The sequence below is a fragment of the Orcinus orca genome, chromosome 1 (assembly GCF_937001465.1).
Source record: "Orcinus orca chromosome 1, mOrcOrc1.1, whole genome shotgun sequence".
Taxonomy (NCBI): domain Eukaryota; kingdom Metazoa; phylum Chordata; class Mammalia; order Artiodactyla; family Delphinidae; genus Orcinus; species Orcinus orca.
In genome coordinates this window covers 130,453,195-130,478,117 of record NC_064559.1, presented here as the reverse complement: position 1 = coordinate 130,478,117, position 24,923 = coordinate 130,453,195, and the positions used below count along the sequence as shown (strand labels likewise).

The 24,923-nt window shown below is 49.4% G+C and overlaps 2 protein-coding genes across 7 annotated transcripts in view; one reads left to right on the top strand and one right to left on the bottom strand.

The window, feature by feature from the left end:
* The window catches only part of FNBP1L (formin binding protein 1 like), a 140,728-nt gene extending 140,000 nt beyond the window's left edge, over nt 1-728 (top strand). Inside the window, exon 17 of the mRNA XM_033432958.2 lies at nt 545-728. The gene's annotated coding sequence lies outside the window, so the exon portion shown is untranslated. The remainder of the gene's footprint in view (nt 1-544) is intronic.
* The window catches only part of BCAR3 (BCAR3 adaptor protein, NSP family member), a 116,876-nt gene that overhangs the window by 8,841 nt on the left and 83,112 nt on the right, over nt 1-24,923 (bottom strand). For 4 of the 6 annotated variants that reach the window (XM_004263038.3, XM_033432941.2, XM_004263039.3 and 1 more), the window contains 7 exons: nt 20,606-20,734; nt 17,724-18,166; nt 14,419-14,522; nt 12,659-13,311; nt 7,476-7,591; nt 3,515-3,686; nt 722-833 (listed from right to left, as the gene is read on the bottom strand). In XM_004263038.3, the coding sequence (XP_004263086.1) occupies nt 722-833; nt 3,515-3,686; nt 7,476-7,591; nt 12,659-13,311; nt 14,419-14,522; nt 17,724-18,166; nt 20,606-20,734 (1,729 nt within the window). Of the gene's footprint in view, nt 1-721; nt 834-3,514; nt 3,687-7,475; nt 7,592-12,658; nt 13,312-14,418; nt 14,523-15,353; nt 15,794-17,723; nt 18,167-19,661; nt 20,522-20,605; nt 20,735-24,923 lie in introns of those variants that run through there. The other 2 variants (XM_049714309.1, XM_012533817.3) reach the window with 2 other exon arrangements.

Sequence of the window (24,923 nt, the reverse complement as noted above, 5' to 3'; positions counted from 1 at the left end):
AATCCTGCCATTTGTAACAACATGAATGCAACTTGAGGGCATTATGTTAAGTGAAATAAGTCAGACAGAAAAACATAATTACCATATGAGCTCACTTACATGTGATACCTAAAAAAACAAAAACAAAAACACCCTTTGAGCTCATGGATATAGAGAACAGATTGGTGGTTGCCTGAGTTGGGGTAGGGGGAGAAGTGAAATGGATGAAGGGGATCAAAAGGTACAAATTTCCAGTTATAAAGTGAATAAGTCCTGGGGGATGTAATGTACAGCATGGTGACTATAGTTAATAATACTGTATTGCATATTTGAAAGTAGCTAGCAGAGTGGATCTTGAAAGTTCTCATCAGAAGAAAAAAAAACGTTTTGTAACCATGTATGGTAACAGATATTAACTGGTCTTATTGTGATCATTTTGCAACATATACAAATATGAAATCATTACGTTGTACACCAGAAGCTAATATAATGTTATGTAAATTACACCTCAATTTATAAAGTTAAGCACAAAATAAGGTAACTAGTAGCCTATGTCTTGTTTTAGCAACTGCAGACCTACAAGTGATGCTGTCATCCGATAAAAGCCTTGGTGACCCATCAACAGTCCTGCAAATAACTGAGAGCCTCATAATATGCCCTGCTAAATGCTTCAATCAAACCAGAACAGATATGACACTGCCAGACCTGCCACCAGACCCCCTTGTCCTGATCCTGTGCTCACCTCTGCCTTCGTGCAGGATTTTGCTAAAAGGCTTCAGCTGTTTCTCATAGAGGATGGCGGTTTGTGTGTACTGGTGCCGCAGGGCAGTCCACGTTTTTTCTAACCTTGTGATCTGGAAGAAAGAAAGGTGTTATCGTTTTGGAAAAGGCTCTTTTTAAAACTACCTTTTTGCTTAAATTTTGGAATGGATGATAGAGGTACATGGTAAAAACTCAAAGCAGTTGAAAGGAGTGTAGAGAGAAAAGCTAATCCCCACCCCGACCCTGCTCCACGTTGTTCTAATAACCCATGAGACACACACCCCTTTTACAATAAATGCGTATCATACTACACATATTTTTCTGTTCATTGTTTGGAAATTATTCCGTGTAAGTACATATAAAACAGCATAGAACAGTCTTGTTTTGTTAAACTTTTGCCTAGTGTTCCATTTATGCATAAACCATAGTTTAACTAGTTTCCTGTAGATAAGCGCTTTAAACATATTTTTCTATTACGAAATATCTGGAGGATAAATTTCCAGAAGTGGAACTACCGGGTCAAAAAATACATGTATTTTGAATTTTGATAGGAGTTGCCAACTGTCCTCCATAGAGGTTATACTGATGTAAGGATGTAGAATATGACATACAGCATTTTAATGTTACTTGTAAGTAATAAAGTCTGAGACGCGGAAAATTGCCTAGACCATATGATGCCACTACTCATTCCTTTTCATTTCTTTGGGAACAATTTAGTCAAAACCAACATATGCCACTGACTCTGACTGCCCTAGATAAATGGTCCCCCACTCACACCTTAAAACCAGCAAGCCCGTGTCTGACCTTTTCTACATGAAACAAGGAAGGAGGGAAGGGAACTAATATTTATGGAATGAGAGCCAACTCTGTCAGGTATTTGAGGAATTTCATTTAATCCTCACCATGCCCTGTGAGGCAGGTATTTTGGCTTCATTTTACAGGTCAGAAAACAGAAGAGATTAGGTAACTTGCTCAAGGTTTCACAGCTGCTAAATGGCGGAGCTGAAATTCATTTCCTTGGGCTCTAAGAGCTCCCTGTGTATTCCAAGAGGAAGGTGAGAAAGGATCACCATCAGCAGATTTGTTGGGAAGGAAAGGATGTGGCTGTTTTTCCTCTGGCCTCCTACCACCCCGCCCTCTCTTCTCTTCCCCCTCCCTGAAGCATCCGCCTTTCTGAAAGGAGCCCTTGTCTCTGGGCTAGGCCCATCTCCTGGATGCTCCCTCTTGACCCCAGAAGCTGAGAAGAGAAGGAGCAGGTTTAGATGATGGCGCACAGAAATGACATGACTCCTCTCGGGTTTTTCCTAGGCCTGCCACTCCCCTCCCCAAGCAGGGCCCTGAACACCCTAGAGGACTCTGCCCCCTCATTGCTGAAGTACTCCAGAAGGGAGGAGGAGTCTGATGCTGCTGTGTGGAGGGAGGCAGCCATCTATAAAGGCATGTTTAGGTGCTTTGGGGTAAGTCCCTAATTGCTGAGTTTGATGTCATGGACAGCAACCATGTTAATGCCACAAAACACCCCCTTCACTACTCTCGGAGAAAGCTCTGGGCTGGGGGGCCTATGCATACAGCTAGCCTGTTAGCCCTCAAAATTATAGGCAGTTTTGGATAAGAGGAAATAAATATGATGTAAATTAAAAACACCCAAATGAAAAATTATAACTCCTGTTAGTATAGCAGAAGTCAGTATATCATGAAAATATGGCTGAACTTGCTTATTTCAAATATCACCCCTATACAGTTCCAGTGCATCTAAAGAATTTTGAAAGCTCTTGGTATATGATAATTGGCATTGACCCCTCTCAAAATTTCCTGGTGAAAGCATGAGGATTTTCAGCTTCTTGTTTGAAAGGTGACCTCGCTTTCGTGCAAGGAAATTATGTTCCTAACATGCCCTGACTTAGCAACAGTGCCCCAGTGGCAATGGTGGATGTTCAGTGAGCACCTGGCAGGATTTCAGAGACAATCTGTGGCTGTGACACAGCCAAGCTAAATGAGCTGCGGTTTTGGTGTTAGGGGTTGCACACTGGGCTTGTGGGGCTGTGGCCTCGTACTCGAAGTCGCCGAGTACCTAGGGCTGAACACGACGGAAGTCTGAAAGCTGACACCTAGCCGTCAAGACAACAGGACCACTTTCCTCTGTGAGGTCCATTTGACTTCAAAGACAGGTTTTCAGTTTTGACCCTCCTTCTAAGAACAGTCTGTCAAAGCAGATAAATTCAAAGTGCCTGATTTCAGAAACTCTGCTTAGGGGGTTATATAGCAGATGGGCCAGGAATCTGAATTTTTTAACAGCAGAGTCTGTTTTAGGTGATCTGAGGAACATACTTTGAGATAAATCACTCTAGGGATTCTTAGAGATCAGTTCCCCAAACGTCCCAGTTTGTCAGTCATTACCCCAAACTGCCCGCACGTCCGGTGACCCAGACAGAAGCAGTCTCTTTCTTATACAACACACCCAAGCCAGACGTGATCATCCTAACTGGTCCTTCAGGAATATCTATAGTTCCTGAGGATGACTCTTCTTATCGTATATCAAAGAGAAAGTGTAGGTTGTCAGCAATTATCTGCTGTTCTTAAAAACAGAGCCAAAATACTTGGGACACTGCTCTTGTTTGCCCCCTAATTAAAGCAGCTTTCACTAAGATACGATTTACCTTTTGAGGTTAATTAAAATCATCTGTGATTTGCTAAGCATGGGCTTGCAGACCACTTTGCAGAACATTAAGTACACGCAGGCCCACAGGGCCGCACAAAGCAAGTGAGAATTTACCTGCGGCATTTCCAAGGCCTTCATGATGGCCGAGAAAGAATAGAGGTCCCCCATGGAGTCCTTCAGCTCCACTGCCACCTGGATGATCCTATTGAGGGTGGCTGCTCTGTCCTCCAAAGTGCCCGTGCAGCCCAGAATGTCCACCGCAATGCCGATGGCCATCGTGTTGTGTCTGAGAGGGAGGAAAACAGCAGTCAGGCCCAGGGCCAACAGGACTAAGAGGAAATGAAACCAAATGGGCCAGGGAAAGGACTGGCTTTCCACCGTTTGCTGCTATCGCCCTGAGATGTACTGGCAGCTCAGCCGGTTTGGTTGCTGATTTCAACAGAGAGATCGCCCCCATCAGGTTGACTGCAGCAGGGCCCCGGGGAGGCCTCAGTGGGTGTCCTATGGAGAGTCAAAAAGGACAGATGCCCCAGCACAGGGCTGTTCAGCCCTGGAGCAGGGGATGTGAAGAGGGCCCTCCTGGGGTGAAGCTGCTCAAAAGTGCAAGTGGCTCCTTGTACCTTCCACCATGACAGGTCTGTGGAGACGCCAGGTCCCCCAGCACACTGGGGAATCCCTTCCTCAGGGAAGCCCTGGGCCACCTCCACTGAGCCCCCTGGACTGGGGGATGCAAGGGACAGAAAAATGAGAGAACATGCTTGATTCAGGAAGACGACATGGATGTCAGAACAAAGAAAGAAATGAGGAGCTAAGAACAGAGTGTCTGTGGCTCCGGTCAAGGGGCCAGAAAGGGAATGGAGATGTGGACAAAGACTCAACAGTGGACCAGCAGGACATCCCTGTAAGGTCAGACCTAATAAAATTGAAATCTTGTATCTGCCAACAATCCTCCCTTTTCTCATCCTGAACTACACAGGTCAACCTCGCAGACCCAAAACAGGAAGCAGAATGGTCTTTTGTCTACAGACAATGGGACCAATATGAATGGGGTCGCAGAGAGGTCTTCTTCCTGGTGGCAGCAGCACAGCCTGTAAACCCGCCTCTCCTTCCTCCTGTGGACCAGGAGTTCCTGCCTTGGGCCAGAGTAGCCTCAGGTAAATTTCTCCAGGCGCTGGTACAGTGCTGGAGGTGAAGCCCTGATTCAAAGCGATAGTCGAAACAATAAGACTTTGCCTTTGAAACTGGGCCACCTTGTCCTGAAAGTTCACAGTTAAGGATGTTACTCCAAGACCATGCTTCTCTCTGTGCCCACACGTGCTGGTGTCTCTCTCACTCTTCTAGAGCAAAGAGAGGTGTGATTCATCTAGTGCTTAGCATTACTAGTTTCTCTAATGATTGTTAAATCAGTAACGGGCTCTGCTGTCTGTGAGTGTTTGCACATGTGGGTATGCAGTGTGCTTGCTCTGAGTGTGACCTTAGGCTGTTATCTGACTGCTCTACTCCCCCATTTCCTCATCTCTAAAATGGGAACAAGGGTTGTTGGGAGAAAGACTGTGTGTGTGTAAAGATAATTAAAGCGCCTGGCACCACAGCACCCAGCAAATAGTAGTTACTAAAATTGTATCTATATGTGCATCTCTCCCTCTGTGTCTTGGTCCCTTTTGCCTGTTGGCCTCTCTTTCCTTTTTCTTTATCTTTTTTGCTGATTTCCTAATTAATGGATCCTAAAATAGGCTTAAAGTATATTTTTATTATCTGTTGTACTTATTGAAGAGTTTTGTGACCCATTTGCAAACTGTTAAGGTTGAGCCAAACATTTTAGATGTTTAGTAGTAAACTAACTTCCCATGTTGCCTTCAACTGATTCTTTAATTCAGTGTTTTTTCCTATGTTTTAATGGCCCTTAATAAAAGACAGGCTCTCTACTTCTTTAAGACCTGGCATTATATCAACAGCTATTTGCGTAATTATATCCATTCGTTTAACCAACATTTGCCTCAAGCCTCCTGCATACACCACCATGAGGAAACCCGCTCAGCAAGGCGGCCCTACAGCAGAAGCTCCCGGGGTCGGCAGGGGGAGGCACTAAACGTTATACGAAGGATATCTCTGCTTGCTAGGCTTGGAATGGGTGAAGTGGTAAGTTTAAAATGAAGGGTAGTTTGTATTCAATTCTCAAACACAATAATGTCATTTGATCCTGCAGGACTGCTACAACCTTGGCCTTTATTTAGTAAACACTGTAATGGAGAAAACAGCTCTCCAAGCCCTAGCAGGTAGATCCCACAGGTCAGCCCTGAACAGGAAACAAGCCAAGGAGCCAGACCCCAGGCAGGCGGCAATCAGGAGAAAGAGGAAATGGATGTAGACAAGAGTGGAAGTCAGAAAATAGCCCAGAGAGAAGCCTCAAGCCTGCTGACCTCAGCCTGGGCCTAGAATCCATGCCCAACACACCTAATGACACTGATAAAATAAGCCCTGCGACTGGGGAGTTTTCAGGCTGAAATGTATCACATGAGAAACTGGGACGCACGGCAGCACAGCTGTCTCTGTGGAAATGATGACCACCGGACCCAGACCAGGAAGGAGGGAAAGTTAGTGGAAATGAGAAGCCAGGCCCCTGCGGCATGGGGAGGGAGGAGGACGCCTGGAGAGCGGGGCTAGCATCTAGAACAGTCTGAGCAGGGAAAGTAGGGAAATTCGGAAGTCGGACCTACAATTGCCCAAAGACACTGAACAACAGGCCAATAAGCACCCACCCTGGCCTCTGATCAAAGGCATCAGGGGCCATTTCCTGTCCTCCTGCCTCCCAGAAGTCTTCCATTTGGTACTCTCGATGTTTCCTACGGGCTGCATCTGTGGCTGTGAAGCCAAGGCAATAGCAGTATTGGAGCCATTTTATCTGCTTCATAGTCAGGTAACCTTGAAAGCAGCTGTTATCGACCCTCCCAGGCTATTTAAAATACAATGTTCACTTTCTAGGGGCTGACAGCCTAGGACTGCACTGTCCACTAGCCACATGTGGCTACTTACACTTAAAATAGTACACAGTAAAATAAAACACTGCATCCTTCAGTTGCCACATTTCAGGTGCCCAGTAGCAACATGTGGCTAGTGGCTGCTGTAATGAGATTTCTGCCATCACAGAGTGCTGCTGTACTGGACAGCGCTGTGACCCAGAACATCACGGAAAGCCATGGGCAGGGGATGACAGCACTCGGGCCCCCGGCCCCTGAATCACCCCTGCCCTCTTCTCACAAAAAGCCAGGGCCCTGGCTGTCCATTAAAGACCACATGTGTGTTGTGGCAATTGGGAACCTGGTTGGAGAAACAGAAAACTTAAGATAACAAGATAGTCTCACACACAAAAAACTATCTTTTCTTTTGTGTCGAAAAGGCCAACTTCTATGGTAATATGAGAATCTAGTCTAGTGCTTCTTTTCTTAAAAACATGCCTCACTACTTCTATCTTTCTAATTTCTCAATATCCGATGTTCAAGTGAGTGGGTTTTAATGGACAGCCAGGGCCCTGGCTTTTTGTGAGAAGAGGGCAGTGATGCTTCAGAGGCCGGGGCCTGAGTTCCGTCATCCCCTGACCTCTGATCCCCCATCTGCCCTCCCTTCAGAGAAAACATTGTTCAGACTCTGTTCTTCCCGACTCCCCCACAAACTCCCACTTAATTCCTAAAGCAGTCTTGAACTCCGGAGACAAGGGGGCCGCAGCTCAGTGAGCCGGGCTGGAGGTGGTATGGCGTCCGTGCTCCGCCTGCCTGCAGTACTGCTCCCACCCCAGGCTGGCAGGGGCCGTGGTGAGCTGTGCTCCCAGGCGGGTCGTCTGTCCGCTTCTCCACCTGCTCCTGGAGCAGGGACGGGAACGTGCTCTCTGTTCCCTGACTTCCTCTTTGCTGTCTCTTTGAGCTTCTCCAGGAATTCTCTGGCTACGGCTTCTGGGCCACCCGCCCTCAAGCGAGGCAGAACTGGGGTGGTGGGTGCCTGGCCTCTCCCAGCTCTGAAACCTGTGGCTGTGCAGCCTGTGGAGTTGAAAGTGCCGTAAATGCAGAGCAGCACTGCTCACCTTTCGATGATGTCCAGGCGCAGCTGGTGGCCATAAGGCAAGGTGATGAGCTCCAGCCCTGAGCTCATGCCCATGTTCTTCCTCATCTCTTCAGAGACTTCAAGTATCCTCGCGACCTGTCAAGAACACAGGTTGAAATGAACTGGACCAGGACGTGGGCTTGCTGCAAACACGAATTTATCACATGGAAAGAAATACACTCAACTGGAACAGTGTGGATGCACTTGACTTGTTGCATTTCTTTTTAAGCAGTGGCATCTTAGGATACAGTTTTAATATATTTGGAGGATTTTAATACACATACTGGAATGTAAAACCTGGGAGGAAAGCACCTAGATTGGTCTGCAAAGTCTGCAGATTTGGTGTTTCTGCCCGGTCAGAGAATGGTACAGTTCTTCAAGCTTTTGTCTAACACAGGCTGGATCCTGCTGTGATGTTTTGCTGCCAACAGCAGGGCTGTGTGTGCACACAGCAAACGGATTCCCTGCAGTGGAAAAGCAGAGCTGCGTCCAAATGCTGCTCTGCTGCAGGCTCTGCCGTTCATGTTCTCACTTAACGGCAGGGCTGGCTCCTATTACCCTTAATTACACCTCTCCTGGGCTCAGGAAATGCAGTGTACGTCTGGAAACCATTAGAAACGTGTATAGCGATTTGAAACCCGAGGCCTCAAACACACCCACTTCTCCCCTCCACCACCCCGAGAGGTCTTCCTTAAAGGAAATCTGGTTTGTTTGTCCCAGCCAGCTCTCCCCATCTCAATTGGAATCAGGTATTAGTTGACCACTTATGGTTATTACATGCTACCTCCAAATACTACAACTGAGTTAGGCCATCTCTAAAACGGGGCTGGTGACACTCACAGAGCACTGATGTACTAACAGTGCAACTAGCAGATACAGTGGGTCAAACCAACCCTGGACACGCGGCAGGCGCGGGACAGTCCCCCTCCTTGAGCCAGTGTTGTCCTCAACTATAATTATCCCGGGTATATGAACAGTCCAGGTGTCTTCATAACAGGCCACGAAAAACATCTGGAAGTTCAGCTGATATTATTAACCTTGACCCTTAACTTCTGTGACTGAGCAGAGGCACCACTGTCAGCCCCGGGGATGAACTGTCCAGCACAGACTCCAGAATAGGATGCAGGATTCATACTCTGCTCTCTGGGCCTCAGTTTCCCCTTCTCTAACACAACGGCTAAGTTCACCTTTCTCAAAGACTTTGCCAAGGATCAAATCGCCCTAAAACCCCAGCTATTTAAAAAAGTCAAGTTGTGAATCGTTGGCCACGTGGAAGGGGGAAGAATTCTGGCCAGATCTCTGGAAAGAGATTTACACCTTGACCATGACAAGACAGCCCTGACGCACACCCCGGCCACCTGCAATCACACACATTTTGCTTGCTTGTTTAGACACCTGTCCTGTCAGAGGCTCCAAACCCAACACATCCAATTCATGCACACTCTGTGTAACGAGAGTCAAAGGCTTGTCATTGACTCAGTTTTATTCTGGAAGCTGTTTTCCTTTCCAGTCTGTTTTCCTTCAGTGTAAACATGCAATCCCCTGGTCACTTTCCTGACATATTACCAGGAAATGCTGACACCTGCTTGCCCCAAGGCTGAGCTATGGAACAAGGGCGTTGTCGTGAGGTCACAGTGCAGAGCCTGGATTAGGTCTCCTGGAAAAGCCTGGGGCCGTGCAGCTCAGAGATGCAGAGGAGGGATGAACACTTGTAGAGGATTTACTATGAGCTGGACCCGGCAGTGCAGGGTGACATCAATGCCCCACGATGAGTTATTCTAGCCACCCTCTGCTCTTCTGATCTCAGCCATCCTAGCTTTGCAGGATCTCAGAACTCTGCTGGATCCTTATCCCATTGCCTTGGGAGTTGCTGCAGTGACCCAGGGGAGCCCTGAGAGGGGCCTGGCCCTGCTCTCCTCCCAGCTGCCAGGGACCTTCTCCATAGAAATTAGATTGCCTGGCTCCACTATCCGTGTCTGTTGTCCTCTGCAGAGGACTCTGATTTGCACTGTGCTCTTACGGGCCTGTCTCCCTCACTGAACTGCAAAGTTCTTTGAAGGCAGCAACCTGGCACGAGCCCAAAAGTAGACTTAAAAACAAGAAGGAAAGACCCCAGGCCCTCCCCCAGCTGACCCCATGTGCCCTTCACCACCCACACAGGGTGAATCCTCCATAAACCAACCCCTCCCCCCACGGCTTTTGACCTCTGAGTCTCCACACGTGTCTGTTGCCTGCCACCTGGAAGATGCCTTTTGTGTTCTTCATCAGGCCAACTCCTATTCAGCCTTCAAAACTCATCTCAGACATCTCCACCCTGATTCCCTCCCTCCCCTATGTTTAAGACCCTACCTCAGAGGCCCTGCAGGTCCTGTGCTTTTCCCTGCAGAGCATTTCCCACCTGGGCTGTGGTCTGAATTTCTGTCACTGTCGCTCCTGCCTCTCCCACCATGACCTGGCCTGGCTTGGCCCACGGTTGGTGCTCAACCAAGGCTCAGTACAGAACACTAGTGAACACTTACTTAGTTTCACTCTGGGGCAGGCATGGTATGAGGGCTTTGGTATTCACAACCACCTGGGCTATGGCATTGTTCTCCTTTTAGAGACACCGAGAGGCAGGGGGAGGTGGCATTAAACTCAGGCAGTTCATCCCCAGAGGCCAGGCCCTTGGCCGCTGGGCCTCCCTTCTAGCTTCTGCAGAGCCCAGCAGGTGAGTGTGGCCAAGGCGGCGCCCCTTTGCAGGGTGGGAGGGGCTCAGCCCGGGGAGGGGCTCACACTGCTGGGCAGGCAGCCTCCAGGAGCTCAGGGCCATCCACCTGTCCTGACACCCCAGGCTCTGTGCACAGGTGGGAACCAGCACTTGTGCCCCAGATGCTGCCCAGCGCCTGCTCTCGGCTTCTGGTGGCCCCATCTGGTTGCATTTAGAGTCAGTAACAACAGCCTTTGTTTTGTTTCCCTCTTACAGACACTAGTTGTGCGTGATTTGTTGGCAAAGCCCTGAAGTCAGTGGTTCAGGAAGAGAATAAGGAAATGGCAGGGGACTCTGGAGGGAGGAAGGAGGACTTAACAGCCTGCCCTTGGGGGCCGGGAACGGGGGTCAGTCAGGGGGCTCCTGCTCAGGTCTCTGCCTCGCTGCTTGGGGGATCTGTCCAGCCCCTCTTCCAGGGGTGCCTGAAGGCAGACAGGGAGTGGGACCCTCACCAGGAGGACAAAATGCAAACAGAGAAACAGAACAAGAAGGAGGGCAGGCTGCACATTCCTTCAGTTGAGAACAGACTTCCAAGGCAGTGGGAAGGTTCCAGACTCTCCTGCAAAGGGTGGTCGGGCATCTCACCTCCTCCTAGACTACCACCAAGCCCCGCCTGAGGCCACAACAGGGAAGGATTCATTTCCTCCTGGAAATTAGGCTGTTCTGTAAACCCGGACCCATGGTCCCACAAGGAGCTTCCTCCATGGAGAACCCAGACAGGTTCACGCCAGGCTCCTGGGCTATTGGTGTGGTTCTGCTCTCAGATCCAGGGCCCAGGATGAGAGCTACTTACTGGAACAGGAGACCTAAATCCTCTTCCTGCCCAAACAGGTTTAGCTCACATTAAAGTGAGGTAAGGTCTTAAGGCAAATTATCTGACCGCTTGGGGCACTGCCCAAGGACACCCAGCCAACCATGGGAACAGCCCTTGTTCTTCCAACACAGCCCCTTTCCTGGCAGCCCCCCAGACTGTTCACCCCAGAGCAGCCAGCACCTGCTTAACGTTCCTCATTAAGGAACATTGGGAGGCCCTCTGCGCCCCCGTGGGCTTCAATCAACTGAGGAACTCACTGGGGGAGTACTCGGAGATTAGATTTCCTGCCATGATTCATGACCCAGGAAATTTATTTAGGAAAACCCAATTCCTCAATAAGCCCTGATCTTTGAAGCTAATTGACTCCACTGAGCTACAAATGAAAAAGGACTTTAAATCTCTCTAAGTCCTTATCTGTTGCTCAAATGAAGGGATCTGTCTCCTTATACTGAGGCATGGGCTAAGCACACCTCAGCCTTAAACACCTACTTTCTAGAAATTTCTCTCTGAAGGATGAGGTTGTCTTGGGGCCAGCTATGAACAAAAGCCACCCATATCTAAAAGAAATGCTTCCTATCAAAAATGATGATGATGTAAACACAGATTTATGTAGTCACATGGAAACATAGTCATGACATGTTGTTCGATGGAAGACAAAAAGGGTTTGGAATGGTATATATAGACCTGTGCCATTTCTGTGGTAAACAAATAGATATGCATGTAATTATTATTTACATGTACCCATCTGCAGAATAAATGTTAACAATAGTGATCACCAAGAAGCTGGATTTTGTGTGACTTTTATTTTTTCTTTTCTCTTAATCTGTATTGTATAATTTTTCTAAAATTGTATCTTATAATTGTATTTTATAATTTTTCTAAATTGAGCAAGTAACTTTAAAAATGTTTATCCTGGGGCTTCCCTGGTGGCGCAGTGGTTGAGAGTTCACCTGCCGATGCAGGGGACACGAGTTCGTGCCCCGGTCCGGGAAGATCCCACATGCTGCGGAGCGGCTAGGCCCGTGAGCCATGGCCTCTGAGCCTGCGCGTCTGGAGCCTGTGCTCCGCAACGCGAGAGGCCACAACAGTGGGAGGCCCGTGTACCGCAAAAAAAAAAAAAAAAAAAACAGTTTATCCTAAAGACCATTTTTGTAACAATAAAACAAATATATAATGTACATATGTAGCATGTACAATGAAAATAAAAACAACCAAGGCTCTGCTACTCCAGAAACTACATTTTCATCTACAATCTACTCTTCTTTGGACTTGCCTTCACCAGTTCTGATGGAGTTGAGGCTGTGGGAGAACTTGAAAATCTACGCCAGCTGGGAGAAGGACACAGCAGGGGTGGGAGAGGGAAGGCACGGCCCTGGGTAGCAGCCTGTGTCCCTCTGTCTCAGGTGAATTGTACAAGCTTCCTGCCTGGGCAAGGGTTGTCCCGGCCTGTAGTCCCCACCCCTTAAATAAATCCCCACACCCAGGTTATCATCTGAGTTTTCCTGTGAGCAAAGCAGTCACAAGGTAAGGCAAAATGAGGCCCAGATAGATCCCCCTTCCAAACATTCGGCAGTCTGACCAAACCCACCCGCCGGGCACCTACCTTGCAGTCCATGCTCAGCATGTGCTGGGCGATGACCTTGGGGTCGTTGTTGGTGAACAGTTCTTTCGCACGCTTCAGCATCGCGGTTTCCAGGGGCTTGTTCTCAGGAGGAAGGAGCTTCGACTCAAGGTCGTTGGGCTTGAAGGAGGAGGCAGTCTCCAGGAGGGGTGTCACGAATGTACCCTCGTCCTCCTGCCCCTTGTCCCTCTGGGTCGGCAGCGGCTCCCAAGGCTTTGCCCCATCATCGTCATCAAGGATCAAGTAGCTGGTGTCAGAGTTCCGGGCAGCCGGCCCGCCGTTCTGCTTGGCGGTCAGCAGGTCCACGTAGCTGTCCTGGGCACAGAAGGGCGGCCGTGCTGCCCCATCGCAGCCTGCAGCCAAGGCTGGGTTCAGTTCGCAGTAGTTGGCCTCTGAGTTGAGCCAGGTGGACGGAGACCGGGGAGCCTTGAGCATGGGCGCTTTGCAGGGCTTGGGGGGCGGTTTGGGGCATAGCTGGCTGTCTGAGCCCCTCAGCGCCCCCCCTGCCCTAGCGTCCGAGGAGACCCTCCGAACCACTGCTGGGCTCAGGGTGGGCTCGCTGCCTGTCCTAAAAACCGGTGAGTTTGGGCAGGGTCTTGTGCCCACACCTGGGGACTGAGGGGGCAGCTTACCACCTGTGGAGGATAAGAGAGGGTCAGAAAAAGCTCAGCTGTGCGAAGAACATGAAACGGACAAAGCTAGAATGACAGCTCCTGGCCCTCAATTCAGGCCCTAGGATTTTGATTTTCACCCACAAAAGATAAGTCAGTATGACCACCGCAGGCCCGATCTAGAGCAGTCTAGAGCATGTCAAGGGCTAAGATGGCCCCACCCCACTTCTGGGGGAATGCTAAATCCCAGCGACCACCGACAGCTGGGCAGCAATGTCATTTTATGGTCACAGAAGGTTAGTACAGTCAGAACAGGGAACTACATTGAGCTTGGAGGGCAGTGAGTAATCTAACCTTGCCCTAAAAAACACAAGTCTCTAGCCACATAGCATAAAGGGGGGGCGGGCCCTGATTCACTCTCAAAGCCAGGGTGGATCCCAGCCAGCTTTAAGAAAGAGACAGAGACACACGGGGAAGGGAGAAAAAGACACTGAGATAACCCACATCCAAGCGGTTTACAAAGGGGCAGCAGGAAAATCAACTTGTGGTTCCCCAAGGAAGGTCAGTTACAAAAATAATGAAAAACAATCCCGTCACCTATTAAGATAATTGCTTACTTGATTTCCCCACATTCCATACCATCTCACTCTTCTGGTTGTGGCAGGAGAATGGAGAGGAAGAGGGGTCTCTACCAGGAGCCCCAGGACTGACCCACTCACCATCTGCCCAGGGAGGAGACTAAGGGGGAGGTTCATTCGTTATGAAGACCACCAGTTAGCAACTGGGCTTAGAATCAGGAAACCTGGGTTCAAATGCTGGCTTCACCACTTACTAGACAGAAGAATCTAGGCAGATCACTTAATATCTGCGCCTCAGTTTTCTCAGCCACAAAGACGATAACCATGCCCACCTTGAAGGCTTGTTATGAGGCTTAAAAGCTAGCGCCCATAAAGTGTCCAGCTCAGTGATTTGCATCTGGATATAGTTCTACAAACCCCTCATCCTACAGCCTGCAGACATGGAGTCTTCTGTCATTCCCAAATTAGGTGACCAGATGGGGCAGGGGAAGCAGCCTGAAGGAAGTCAGGGAAACACTGTCACCCTCTCCCTCCCAATTTCCCAAAGACCTACCAATTGGCAGGTAACTTTCCGACTGGTGGGCTTTGAGGGACAAGGCTCTTCTGTCCTGCATGTGATCCAGGCAGGCTGGCTGGCTACCACTCTTCTCTCTATTTCTGAAGCAAAAGACAAGTGGGGCAGGAACATGTCATTAAATCGTAAAACCTTTAGGCAACGTCATGGAAAGTTTAAAAAAAAAAAAGATTGCTCAGAATGAGAGTGCTCCCGCACAGCCTAAGAGTAAAGGAATGTCTGGTGGAGGGTGGAAATTACTGATGGGGCGATTAGTATGTGACTCTGCCGTGGGCTCTGACCCTGCGTCCCCAGGACCAATCCAGTTAGGTCCTAGGCTGCCTCCTCTGAGCCTTTCCATCCTGTTGAGCAGATCAGGGTAAAGGTTTCAAGATACTCTCAGGAAAATCTGATGAACTGGAATGTGTACTTTTAACGGTGCCTAAAATTACTTACAGACCCAGAAGGAAAGACTTGTGTAACTAACATGCATTCTCCACCGGGCCTCACAGTGCCACGGTTAGGAAGGAAGCTGTGGGGCAGTTTCCATTTCAGTGCAAATCTCAGCGTCCCCCAGATAACCTGCAGGGTTGCCCGAGGAGTCTGTCCTACGCATCTAGGAGGATCCCACAGCCAGCCTCCTCGGGACGAGTTGGAAAAAGGGACTTGGCGGGGTCACCAAGCAGCGGCTGCGAGGCACGGAGCACAGCCGCACAGGGAAAAGGTGGAACGAAACAACAAGATCAGCTAGCATTCCTCTGTCCCTTGCCGATCCAGACTGGGAATTTCTCTAATTAGCACCAAAGAACAGAATTTCTCTTTTGCTAAGACAGAAAGCACTGCACCAGCCAAGTCGTAATGAACTTTAATCGGCCTCCCCCTCTCCAACGTCCCCGACAAGCTTATGTTACAGACATCGCCAAGTTCTTTCCTACCTTTGCAAGCACCAAAGAAATAAAACAAAACAAACCACCCCAAACTTCCAGCAACAGAGAAATTCCAGCAACCCCTCAGAGATAAAGCAGGGCAGAGGGCAAATTCCAAAAGGCAGTAGCTTCAGCGAGGCGATATTTAAGCAGTGATCACCGCCAGCGGTCGGACACCAGGGCCCCATCACCGGCCCGGAATGCAACCTGGCAGAGCGCACGCCTATGCCGGCGGCGGGTAGCCAACCAGCAGGCCCGACGTCAGGGAAGGTGTGGAGCCGCTGACGCGGAGGGGCAGGGCTTCGGGGCATCTTCCGTGCTGAGCCCACGCCACCCCTACCATTAGGCGTCTCTGAGCCTGCAACCTGTGCCAATGGGTGACAAGGCTTAGGGAGCTCTGCTCTCAAAGGGCAATCCGAAGAGTGGCTCTGTTAGGTTTGTATTGTCGACTTAGTGACTTTCTCAGCCTTTCTTTTATTTCTTATCTTTAAAAAAAAAAAAAATCTGTATTTTAAATCCAGGCTGCTGAGGGCTGACCAGGCGGCCTTCTTCCCCAGCACCGTTCCTCGCAGGGGTTCTGTGGGTCATCCTGGCTCTGTTCACGACACTGACTGCCTGCTCACCAGTTCAGCAGCCAACCCGCGCCCACCACCAAAGAAACAGGAGAGGCCCCCTTTTAATATTTTAAGGGATCTCACTTCCGATCTTATTACCATGAAAAGGAGAATTTCTAAATGTCAGCTCCTGCCTCCTTCCCTGCAACTGCCCTGAGTCCTGCATTCTACTGCTCTCCAGAAAACAATAAGTGCTAGGATTATGAACACTCACCTAGCACTTTCTATGGGCCGGCACTGTTCGAAGCACTTTGCAGATCTTAAACCATTTAACCCTCAAAAGCCCCACCTTTCCAAAACACGGAGGCCCAAGGCAGGTAAGTAGCTTGTCCAGGGTTGACCAGGTCAGGGGTGGACCAGCGTTGGAGGGCAGGCGGCAGGGTCTACCGCCAGACGCTGACTAACATCTACCAGAGCTTCCTAGTAGCACACAGCCGTCATTCGTATTACCCAGAGTCCTGTATTTTGCTTCTGAATTTTTGCAGTCTAGAGATTACAGTTCATGACATTTCCTCCTGGCCCAGAAAGAAAACCAGTGAGTGGAAGAAAATGTGTTGTGCAAGCTTGGACGCCAGGGAGCCGGAGAAGGGGACCCGTGTAACTGAGGGGCCGGGACCCTCCCATGCCTGCCTCTTGCCTGCTTTCCTGTCCTGACAGCTAGATAATAGGCACAAGGCCTCCTCTCTCCATGAGAGACAGGTCCTGTATTAACACAGGGCACACCACTCATAGTCGACAGTGGGGCGCCTCAGCGCGGCCTCCGCTTCTCTGAACTCTTCTCCCTGAGATCCCCCGAGGGTCAGACTGCAGCCCCCGGGCTCTTGACGTCTCTTGTTTTAGGAATCTTGTCTGTTCCGACCTAGTCAACCACCCTCTCCCTTTGGACCAAGTCTTCATCTAAGCCTTCAGGCCTAACTTCCCTCCTGAACCCCAGAACTGTTGCTGGACACTGGCCCTCAGCAAGCCCACAGTCGCATCTCAGATGGAACACCTGGTTTTTCCTCCGAAGTCCACGCTCTCCGGTCCCTCCCGCGGTATCTGACTTGCCCTTCTCCACCTTCCCCTCATGCAGAAGAGCCTGGGGAAGGCTGGTTCTGAGTCTCCTGACCCTCGCCCTACCCCACCCACACAGCCTGACCCTCCGCGGCTCACTAGCTGCTATCCCTGCCCTCCCCTTCCTCACTCCTCTCGCACAGCGCTGTCCCGTCCAATTCTTAGGACATCCCGTTCCCCACATTGAGTCTCTGAGGCTCCTCCAATCCCCTAGCCTGGCATTAAGGTCTCCCCGATCTGGTGGGGGTCAGTCACCTCCCTAAACCTCCCCCTGCCAGCCCCCTGCACAGCTGCACCCTGTGTTCCAGCTCCACCAGTTTCCTCACTCCAAGCAACACTCGCCCCTTTTCTAACTCTACTCTTCTGCTCATGTTGAGCCCCCTCCCTCCCTGGGAATACCCTTCCTTTGCAGCATCTATCCACATTTTCCCTAGCCTTCAGACTAGCCAGAATCCTTACCTCCTTCGCTGGGAGGTCTCTCCCGGTCAGCCGTCCCCTTCCTCAGCAACTGCATCATTTATTTTTGGCACCAACTCAATTGGGAACTAATCACGCACTGCCTTGTGACAGTTATTCCAATGACACTTGACATTCTTCTTAACGTCGTTCATGGTTCTTCTGCTCCTGGGGGAGCACGCTCGCCTAGCTAAGCCTGGTCCCGGCCCGAGGGTCCCCCACACTCCCAACACCGACCCAGGAGGCCCTGACCCACCTGAGGAGGTTGCCCCTGGGCAAGCTCTGCTCTCGGGCCTGGGGGCTGCCCATGGTGAGGCTCAGCCTCTTGGCCACGTCTGGCCTTCCCTCGACGAGGCTGCCCTCCTGGGCCTGGCCGGGGGAGGTGCCGTACTGCTCCTCCAGGCACCGCAGGGGCACCGTCCTGTTGATGGGCTGGAAGATGATGGCTCCGCTCTGCTGGGAGATGGGCCGCCGGTTGCCCACATAGCAGCGCACCAGGCCGGGGATGGAGTCGAAGCTCTCCATCTCAAACTGGTACTGCACTCGGCTGTAGGCCTCACTGAGCCGCAGGACCGTCCGGCGGATCTTGAAGTGCTGAGGAAGGTTCTTCCACTGGCAGGTCAGGACAAAGTTTCCGGGGCTGGACAGAGAATCACGAACCAGGAAGTCACCGTCTCGCTGCACGAGGTTTTCTGACACCTTTGGGACAAAACGGTGCGTGAGGAGTAGGCAAGGCAAGCTTAGCTGCGCTGCTCCCCACTTCTTTGGGCCAACAGAGGACAATGCTATTATGTCTCTTCTTCCTCAGTCGGCTCTTTGTCAAATGCCAAATTCTTAGAAGACCCACTAATTCATTTAAGAGCTATTTGCTGATCACCTATTATGTGCCAAGTACTACTGTAGGCACTGTGTTTACAGCAGTGAATGAAGCCGACGAGAGTCCCTGCTGCCTCAGAGCTTCTGTTTTTAGTGGACAGCTTCTGTTTTAGTGAGGACAAACAAGCAACAGGTACGGTATGTCAGATGTTGTAAAGTTAAGGAAGAAGTAAATCAGGATGAGGGCTGTCCTCTTAAATACTGTGGTTAGGAGGGTATCACGAGAAGATGATATTTATGCAGACCTGAAGGATATGAAGTGATGGAAAATACATAAGAAAATTTGTGTCTGGTGGGTCTGATTCTCCCCCTTCCCCCAACAATTGGAGGAGGGTGTTTGTTGTCATCTACAAGTCACCCTCAGAGCCCTCTCCTAAGACACCCCTCTCCAGGCCTGGTCGATGGGGGAGGAGGGTCCACATGCAGGTGGAGTCCAGGCACTGTGGAATCGACCCTTGAGTGTGGTTCTGGGCATACCGATTACTCTGGAGGGCCTGGAACAAAGAGGGCCAGGTCTCTCATCTCACAATGTTATTGGGAAGATTATATACCGGCATACATACTATATGCAAAGCACTAGTACAGTGCCTGGAACATAGCAGATGCTAAAAAAATCACTAGCTATAATGATGCTGATGTTTATAATAAAAGGAGAATCTATACTGTGTTGTAGTATGGTTGTTCCTGTAGCTAATCTGCCTGGGTTTGCACTGTGGCTCGTCTGGGTGACAAGTTACATGGACAAGTTACACTCAGTTTACATCATCTGTAAAACGGGGATAATATCACCTACAGGATAGCTATAAAGGTTTAAAGGACTAAAGTGTTGGCTATAACTATCGTTATTATTGTCACAGTCTTTAGTTATACAATCGGGAGTGATGTATAGCTGAAAATTTACACTCATGGCAAATGGGAAACAAATTTTATGATCACGATAAGGAGAATGATGGTGGTGACAGACACCAGATTTATAAACTTTGATAAGTTTTCTAGGACATGCCAACATTTGATCAGCTAGCTTAGAATAGTATGCTACCATGGTTACCTTAAAATTGCATCTTAGCCTTAAAAATGTTTTCACACAGAAATTCCATTTCTTGGAATTGAGCCTGAGGAAATAATCATAGTCATGAACACAGCAGTTATCTGCAAGGATGTTGGGGAGAGTGCCCAATACAGAATGCAGAAAGCATGCAGTGGACACAGACAATGGAGACTGGTGTAGGAGAACATTTCAGAGCAGGAGAAAATTCCCAGGAAATAGCATTAAGGGAAGAAAGTGGGCTGCAAAGTTATATGCAGCATGAGCTCATACTTGATTTGGAAAAGTCTGGCAGGATTTATATCGAAATGTTCATAGTGGTTATCTCCAGAAGGGAGAATTACAGGTAAGAGTTTAATTTTCTTCTTTTTACTCTATTTTCTACAATCGATTTTACACTAAAAGAAGAAAAAAAAAACAAAGTTAGAATTAGGATTATTTCTTTGATGGTGCTGAGAAAGCTGCTACGTTAAAAAAAAACATCCACAACACGATGCCCTTCCCTCACCCTCAGCCACCCCTTTCCTGTCATGTTGTCCTGCGTGACTGGTCAGATCAGGTTACAGTAAAAACCCAAGAGAAACTCTATACCTCAATTCTGCACTTATTCTATTTTTCAGTTTCTATACTATTAAATACAAAAACATCATTCACGGCTATGGCCCAAAGGACTATCACACAAAGTACATGCTGGCCATGAGACTGTGGTCGCTGGTATGATTCCTCTTCTTTCCCACCCCCCGGGCCAGGGGCCGGGGAGGGGAGGGATGGAGAGTGGATAAGTGCCAGCCCCACTAGGGCACAGGCGGCCTTGTCGCTCTGGGTCACCCGCTCTGATGATACCTCCTCTTCACCTGAAATTAAACCGCTGCCTTGAGAAGGAAGCAGGCTCCACAGGGTATGAGGCTGCAGGCAGTCGGCCAAGAGTTCAATTATCTGAACCACAGCCCAGCCTGATATTCCCCAGGTATCACCCTGCGCGGCTGCCTCCTGCCTGCGCCGTGTTTACAGAACCACAGAACAGCTGCTCTCCCTTCATCCACTCAACGGCCACGGGGAAACGTACTTTGGATTCCCGACCTTAGCTCTTCTCAAGGTCTCCTTAAAGACGCGCCCACGTTAAGTCACCACGGGCCACCCTGTAGTAGTGTGCTCTGGCTGAACCGGGGCTTGCGCCTGGTAGCCTTGGGCGTGTGACCCTGCGCGGGGGCGGGTACCTGTCGGGGGATGCGGCCGTGGTACCAGGCATGGCTGCGCAAGTCCTCGCTGCTCAGCAGCAGCTCCTCTTCCAGCTCCTTCTTCAGCCTCTCCTGGGTCCTGTCCATGACGTGCCTCTCCTTGGAGAACTGCAACACAGGGTCACCAGTGATCTCCCAGCCTGCTGGGGCCGCGAGCCCAGGCCAGCCGGCTGGAGACGCCAGCCTTGCGGGTCGGCTGCTTTGCTGATCAAACCAGTATATGCCCAAAGCCCTGGTCAGGTAGAGGAGCCTGGATAATGATTACAGTTAGCTGTGAACTTTCATTTCTCTGGCTGGAGAGAGCATGTATTTTCACCTGCACTCGGGGACTATGATAGGAGAATAAGCCAAGCCGTTCCTTTTATCAGTCTACTCGGGTAGCAGCTGAAAACATGGGGAGCAGGGCAGGGGGCGCCAGGGAGAGATGTGCCAGGCCACCCAGAGAGCTTCCTCATTCTCCTTCAGAGCTGTCCTAACACAGAGCTGGGAAGGACAGAGTCCCAGCCGGCCCATGGTCCCAGGCCTGCAGGACAGTGCTGCCCAAAGTGCAGTCCCAGGGCTGTCGTGATGGCTCTGAAATCTTTGCTACCGGCAAACTCCAGTTCAGGACCGAGTTTGCCTTTAGAAACGTTTAGAGCAATTGGACAGAGTAATGTCTCTTGAATCTACTAACAGAAGTCTGAGTTTGTATTTTGTATGTGATTTTAATTTCATTTTTCTGCTATTTCATTTTTTACGACAGATTGGAAAAGGAAACTTAAATCAAAACAAAGAACTGGCTCTTCACCTCAAGTAGTTTGAGAATCACTGAATCTAGGTCACTGCACAGCGGCCGGGACAGGAGTTCTGGGTGGGTAACACTTGTTCCGGGTTTAATTTAGAACCCACGCCCACTTACAACATGTGAACTGAACTTGGACACCTGCCTGGTTCCCAGCAAAACCGGGCTCAGAGACTGTGGCTGAAGGTCATATGAGCAGGAAAAGGCTGCGTCCTTGTGTTTTCTCAACTTCCCCAGCTGGGCCTCAAAGGCCTGTAGGAATCACAAAACTATCCTTATCACACTGCCCTGCACCTTAGCAAGGAAAGAGCCCCCCAGACCTCCTCCACTCAAGAAGAAGAAAAAGACCTGGGCTTTTATAGCTGGATTCTTATCCTCAGCCCATGAGGGCACTGGCCGCAGAATGACTCCCGGGCTGTTTTCAAGGTGGGGCTCTGGCTTACTAATTATTTACTTCTCCCTCCACCTCTTCCCCACCACTCTTCTCACAGTGCAGGACCCCCCCCCCCCTGGAGTGTTTGACAGATGAGCTGAATTCCTATCAAAGAGATACTGATGTTGGCTGCCCACAGCGCCCGCAGGCATTATTAGCATTGATGTTTGACACTGTCGGCTTCGATCATTAATTATGTACAGGTACATCTGAAGACATTCTGAGTGCAGAATGTAGATTGTCAACCAGGTCGCATCTGCTATTTGTGTATTGTCCGTCTTGCCTCCTGCTAGGGAACAAGCTTCCCGAGACCAGAAGCCCATCTGCCTTCTCCCCTGCTGCCTTCGGGCAATGCCTGAACACAATGGTTACTGCGTACTCACTGAATGAACAAATAACCCAATGTCTATGACTTTTCTTAGTCATGGAGGTTCTCCTGTTTCCTCTCAAATTATTTGAAGCCCTGGTTTAACCGGGCGGGTTGCCACACAGCTAAAGGATGGCTGACATTTCTCAGTCTTTCTCTCTTATAGGGAGATGTGGCCACGTGGCTAAGTTTTGGCCAAGGAAGGGTAAACTGCCACGTTGGTGGGACTTCCAAGCTGAGATGTGATGGCCGGAGCTGCAAAACCATCCTGGATAATGAGGAAGAGGCCAAACCAGAGGAATAGGCGAGCAGAAGGCCTGAACGAGCCCAGGTCCCTCCCAAGGGTGAGGCCAACACCCGGCCCTGGACTGCCGGCCTCCAGGTCTTCCATGTGATCTTTTAGCTTTTTTAAGCCTGTTATTTTGGGTGTTCCTGTCACTGGCAGCTGAGCTAAATCCTAACCGATACTGTGACCCTGGCCTCTCTTCAGCCACCCTGACAGTCTGTACACCTAGCCTAAATCCCTTGTGCCGAGCCCTGGGTCCACTTCTTCTTGGTCTGAGCTCTGAAAATGCAGCAACCAGCAGGTCCTATCCTCTGTGTAACCCTCCACTGAAACTGTGTTCGCCCAGACCCCGAAAGCTATCCCCGTACTCTCCTCGCTCCCTGATAGCCAACACCCAGGCCACGTCCCATCCTCCACCCCCTCTCTCTTTCTCGGCATCTCATAAACATCAAAGGTCTTCTGTAGCATTTTATATGGGACAATCTTTTACTTCAGGTTTTGAGATAATATTGTTTTGCACTTGTTACCAAAAAAAAAAAAAAAAAAAATCAGTTCTCATTACTTCTGTCCTAACTCCTTAGAGGAAAGTCCACAGTTACTGTTCTCTCCCCCTGCAGACTCGGGAGCTGGGGCACTCTAGGGAAGTACCTAGAGAAGAGAGAAAAGATCCATAAGACTGACCCTCTCACATAATCTGGGACAGAAGACCAGACTTCAGAAAATATGCCCTCAAGCTCTTGCATAATTTGTGAAAAGTTAGGGAGTTCCACAGTTGTCCAGACTTGTATTTTAAATGGGAAGAGGAGAAGGGAAAGGGAGGGAGATGAAGAGGGAGGGGGTGGAGGGGGAGGGGCTTCATTTCAAGCCAGTGAGGGCTGGTTCTGCATTAAAAGGAGCCAAGGGGGCCGCTGGGAGCTTCTGCGTTTACAGATGATGTGGGCAATGTCTCCCAAACAACTAAAGAGGCGATTCAGAAGTCACCCACATATGGTCACTCTCATGATTAAAGAGTGGTTATTTGGGAGAGGATGCCTTCTAGAACTTTCACTCATTGTTTTAATCACATATATTAACGCAACTTTTATTTTTCCCAGGTGCCTATTTTATGACAGCTCCACCTTGCTGACTCTGATTTTGCCGCTGTAGGTAGGTACTTTGATGTGCTGTCAACCCCGTGGTTGGTGACGGGTGACCATATAAGAAAGCAGTTTACACTGAATGGAAGTGCAGTACTCACTGACCTTTGGACCTTATGTTCTTCAACTGCCAGAGAAAGCAAGAAAATAATTACAAATAATCGATCTCTCAAACAAATGCTATAAATATTACTAATGACCACCTTATAGTAACACAACGTTTTCTTCAAGCTCAAATTCTCTAACTATTTGCTCCTAAATTTGAACTTCATTCCTGGAAGATAAGTCTGATTCTTTGTTTCTCCAGTCTCTTATCTTGAGGGGAGGAGGGGGCAGCGAGGGGAGGCCAGAGATGGAATAGGGTTTCATTGCACCAGCACGGGCCCTGGCCATCCTGAGCTCCACCACACACAGCAGCTGGGGCACAACCTCCGGAGGAAGGGAAGCTGCTAGGCTTTGGATCAAGAACATTCTGCCACAAGTCTTGCCAGGTTCATTCCAGGGACCAAATCCACCCACAGCCACCATAAGAGAAGGATGCAGGCTGGACACGTATCTTCTACTCCAAGTCTTGCCTGAGTCTGACCCATCAGAGATTTGAGAGCAGTCCTTTTTTTTGGCGGGGGGGGAGGTGTAAAAAAATGTGCTATGTATGTAAATTAAGTAATAAGTATACCTTGAGCAGGAAAGAAAGGAAAGAAGAAAGGGAGGGAGGGATGGAGGCAGGGCTTAGTAACTACTGTGTCACGGTTACCCACTCACATGGCTCCACTTCTAAAACTTCTTCCAGTCCCAGTCATTGGCTCTGGGGTCTGAGACGAGAGGTAGGTAAACGGATAACTACAGCAAATGAGGGGATGGATGAGGCCCACAACTGTCCAACCGAATTGAAGTTTAGCCAGAAAGTTCATAAATTACTATCATTGTTGCTTTTCATGGAAATCTGAGTCTAGCTACTACTTTCCTACTGCCAGCATTTTCACAACCCTGACGTCAACGGATGTGACAGTACAGTGTTTAAGAGCTCAGGCCAGCCTGCCCCCTCCATCCATAGGCCACTGTGCCACTCACCAGCTGTGTGGCTCTGGGCAAGTGACTTTACCTCTCTGTAGAGCTCCTGGTCTGCAAAACGGGGATAATAACATATGACGACAGGTTAATAGGGATGAAATGGATCGACATCCATAAAGCGCTTATGACATACCGTGGTACACAGACCGCGTGAACTGTTCACTGTTTTTATAGGCCTATATCAGAATGCCATTCACCTGGTGAAATAAAATGAACAGTTTAT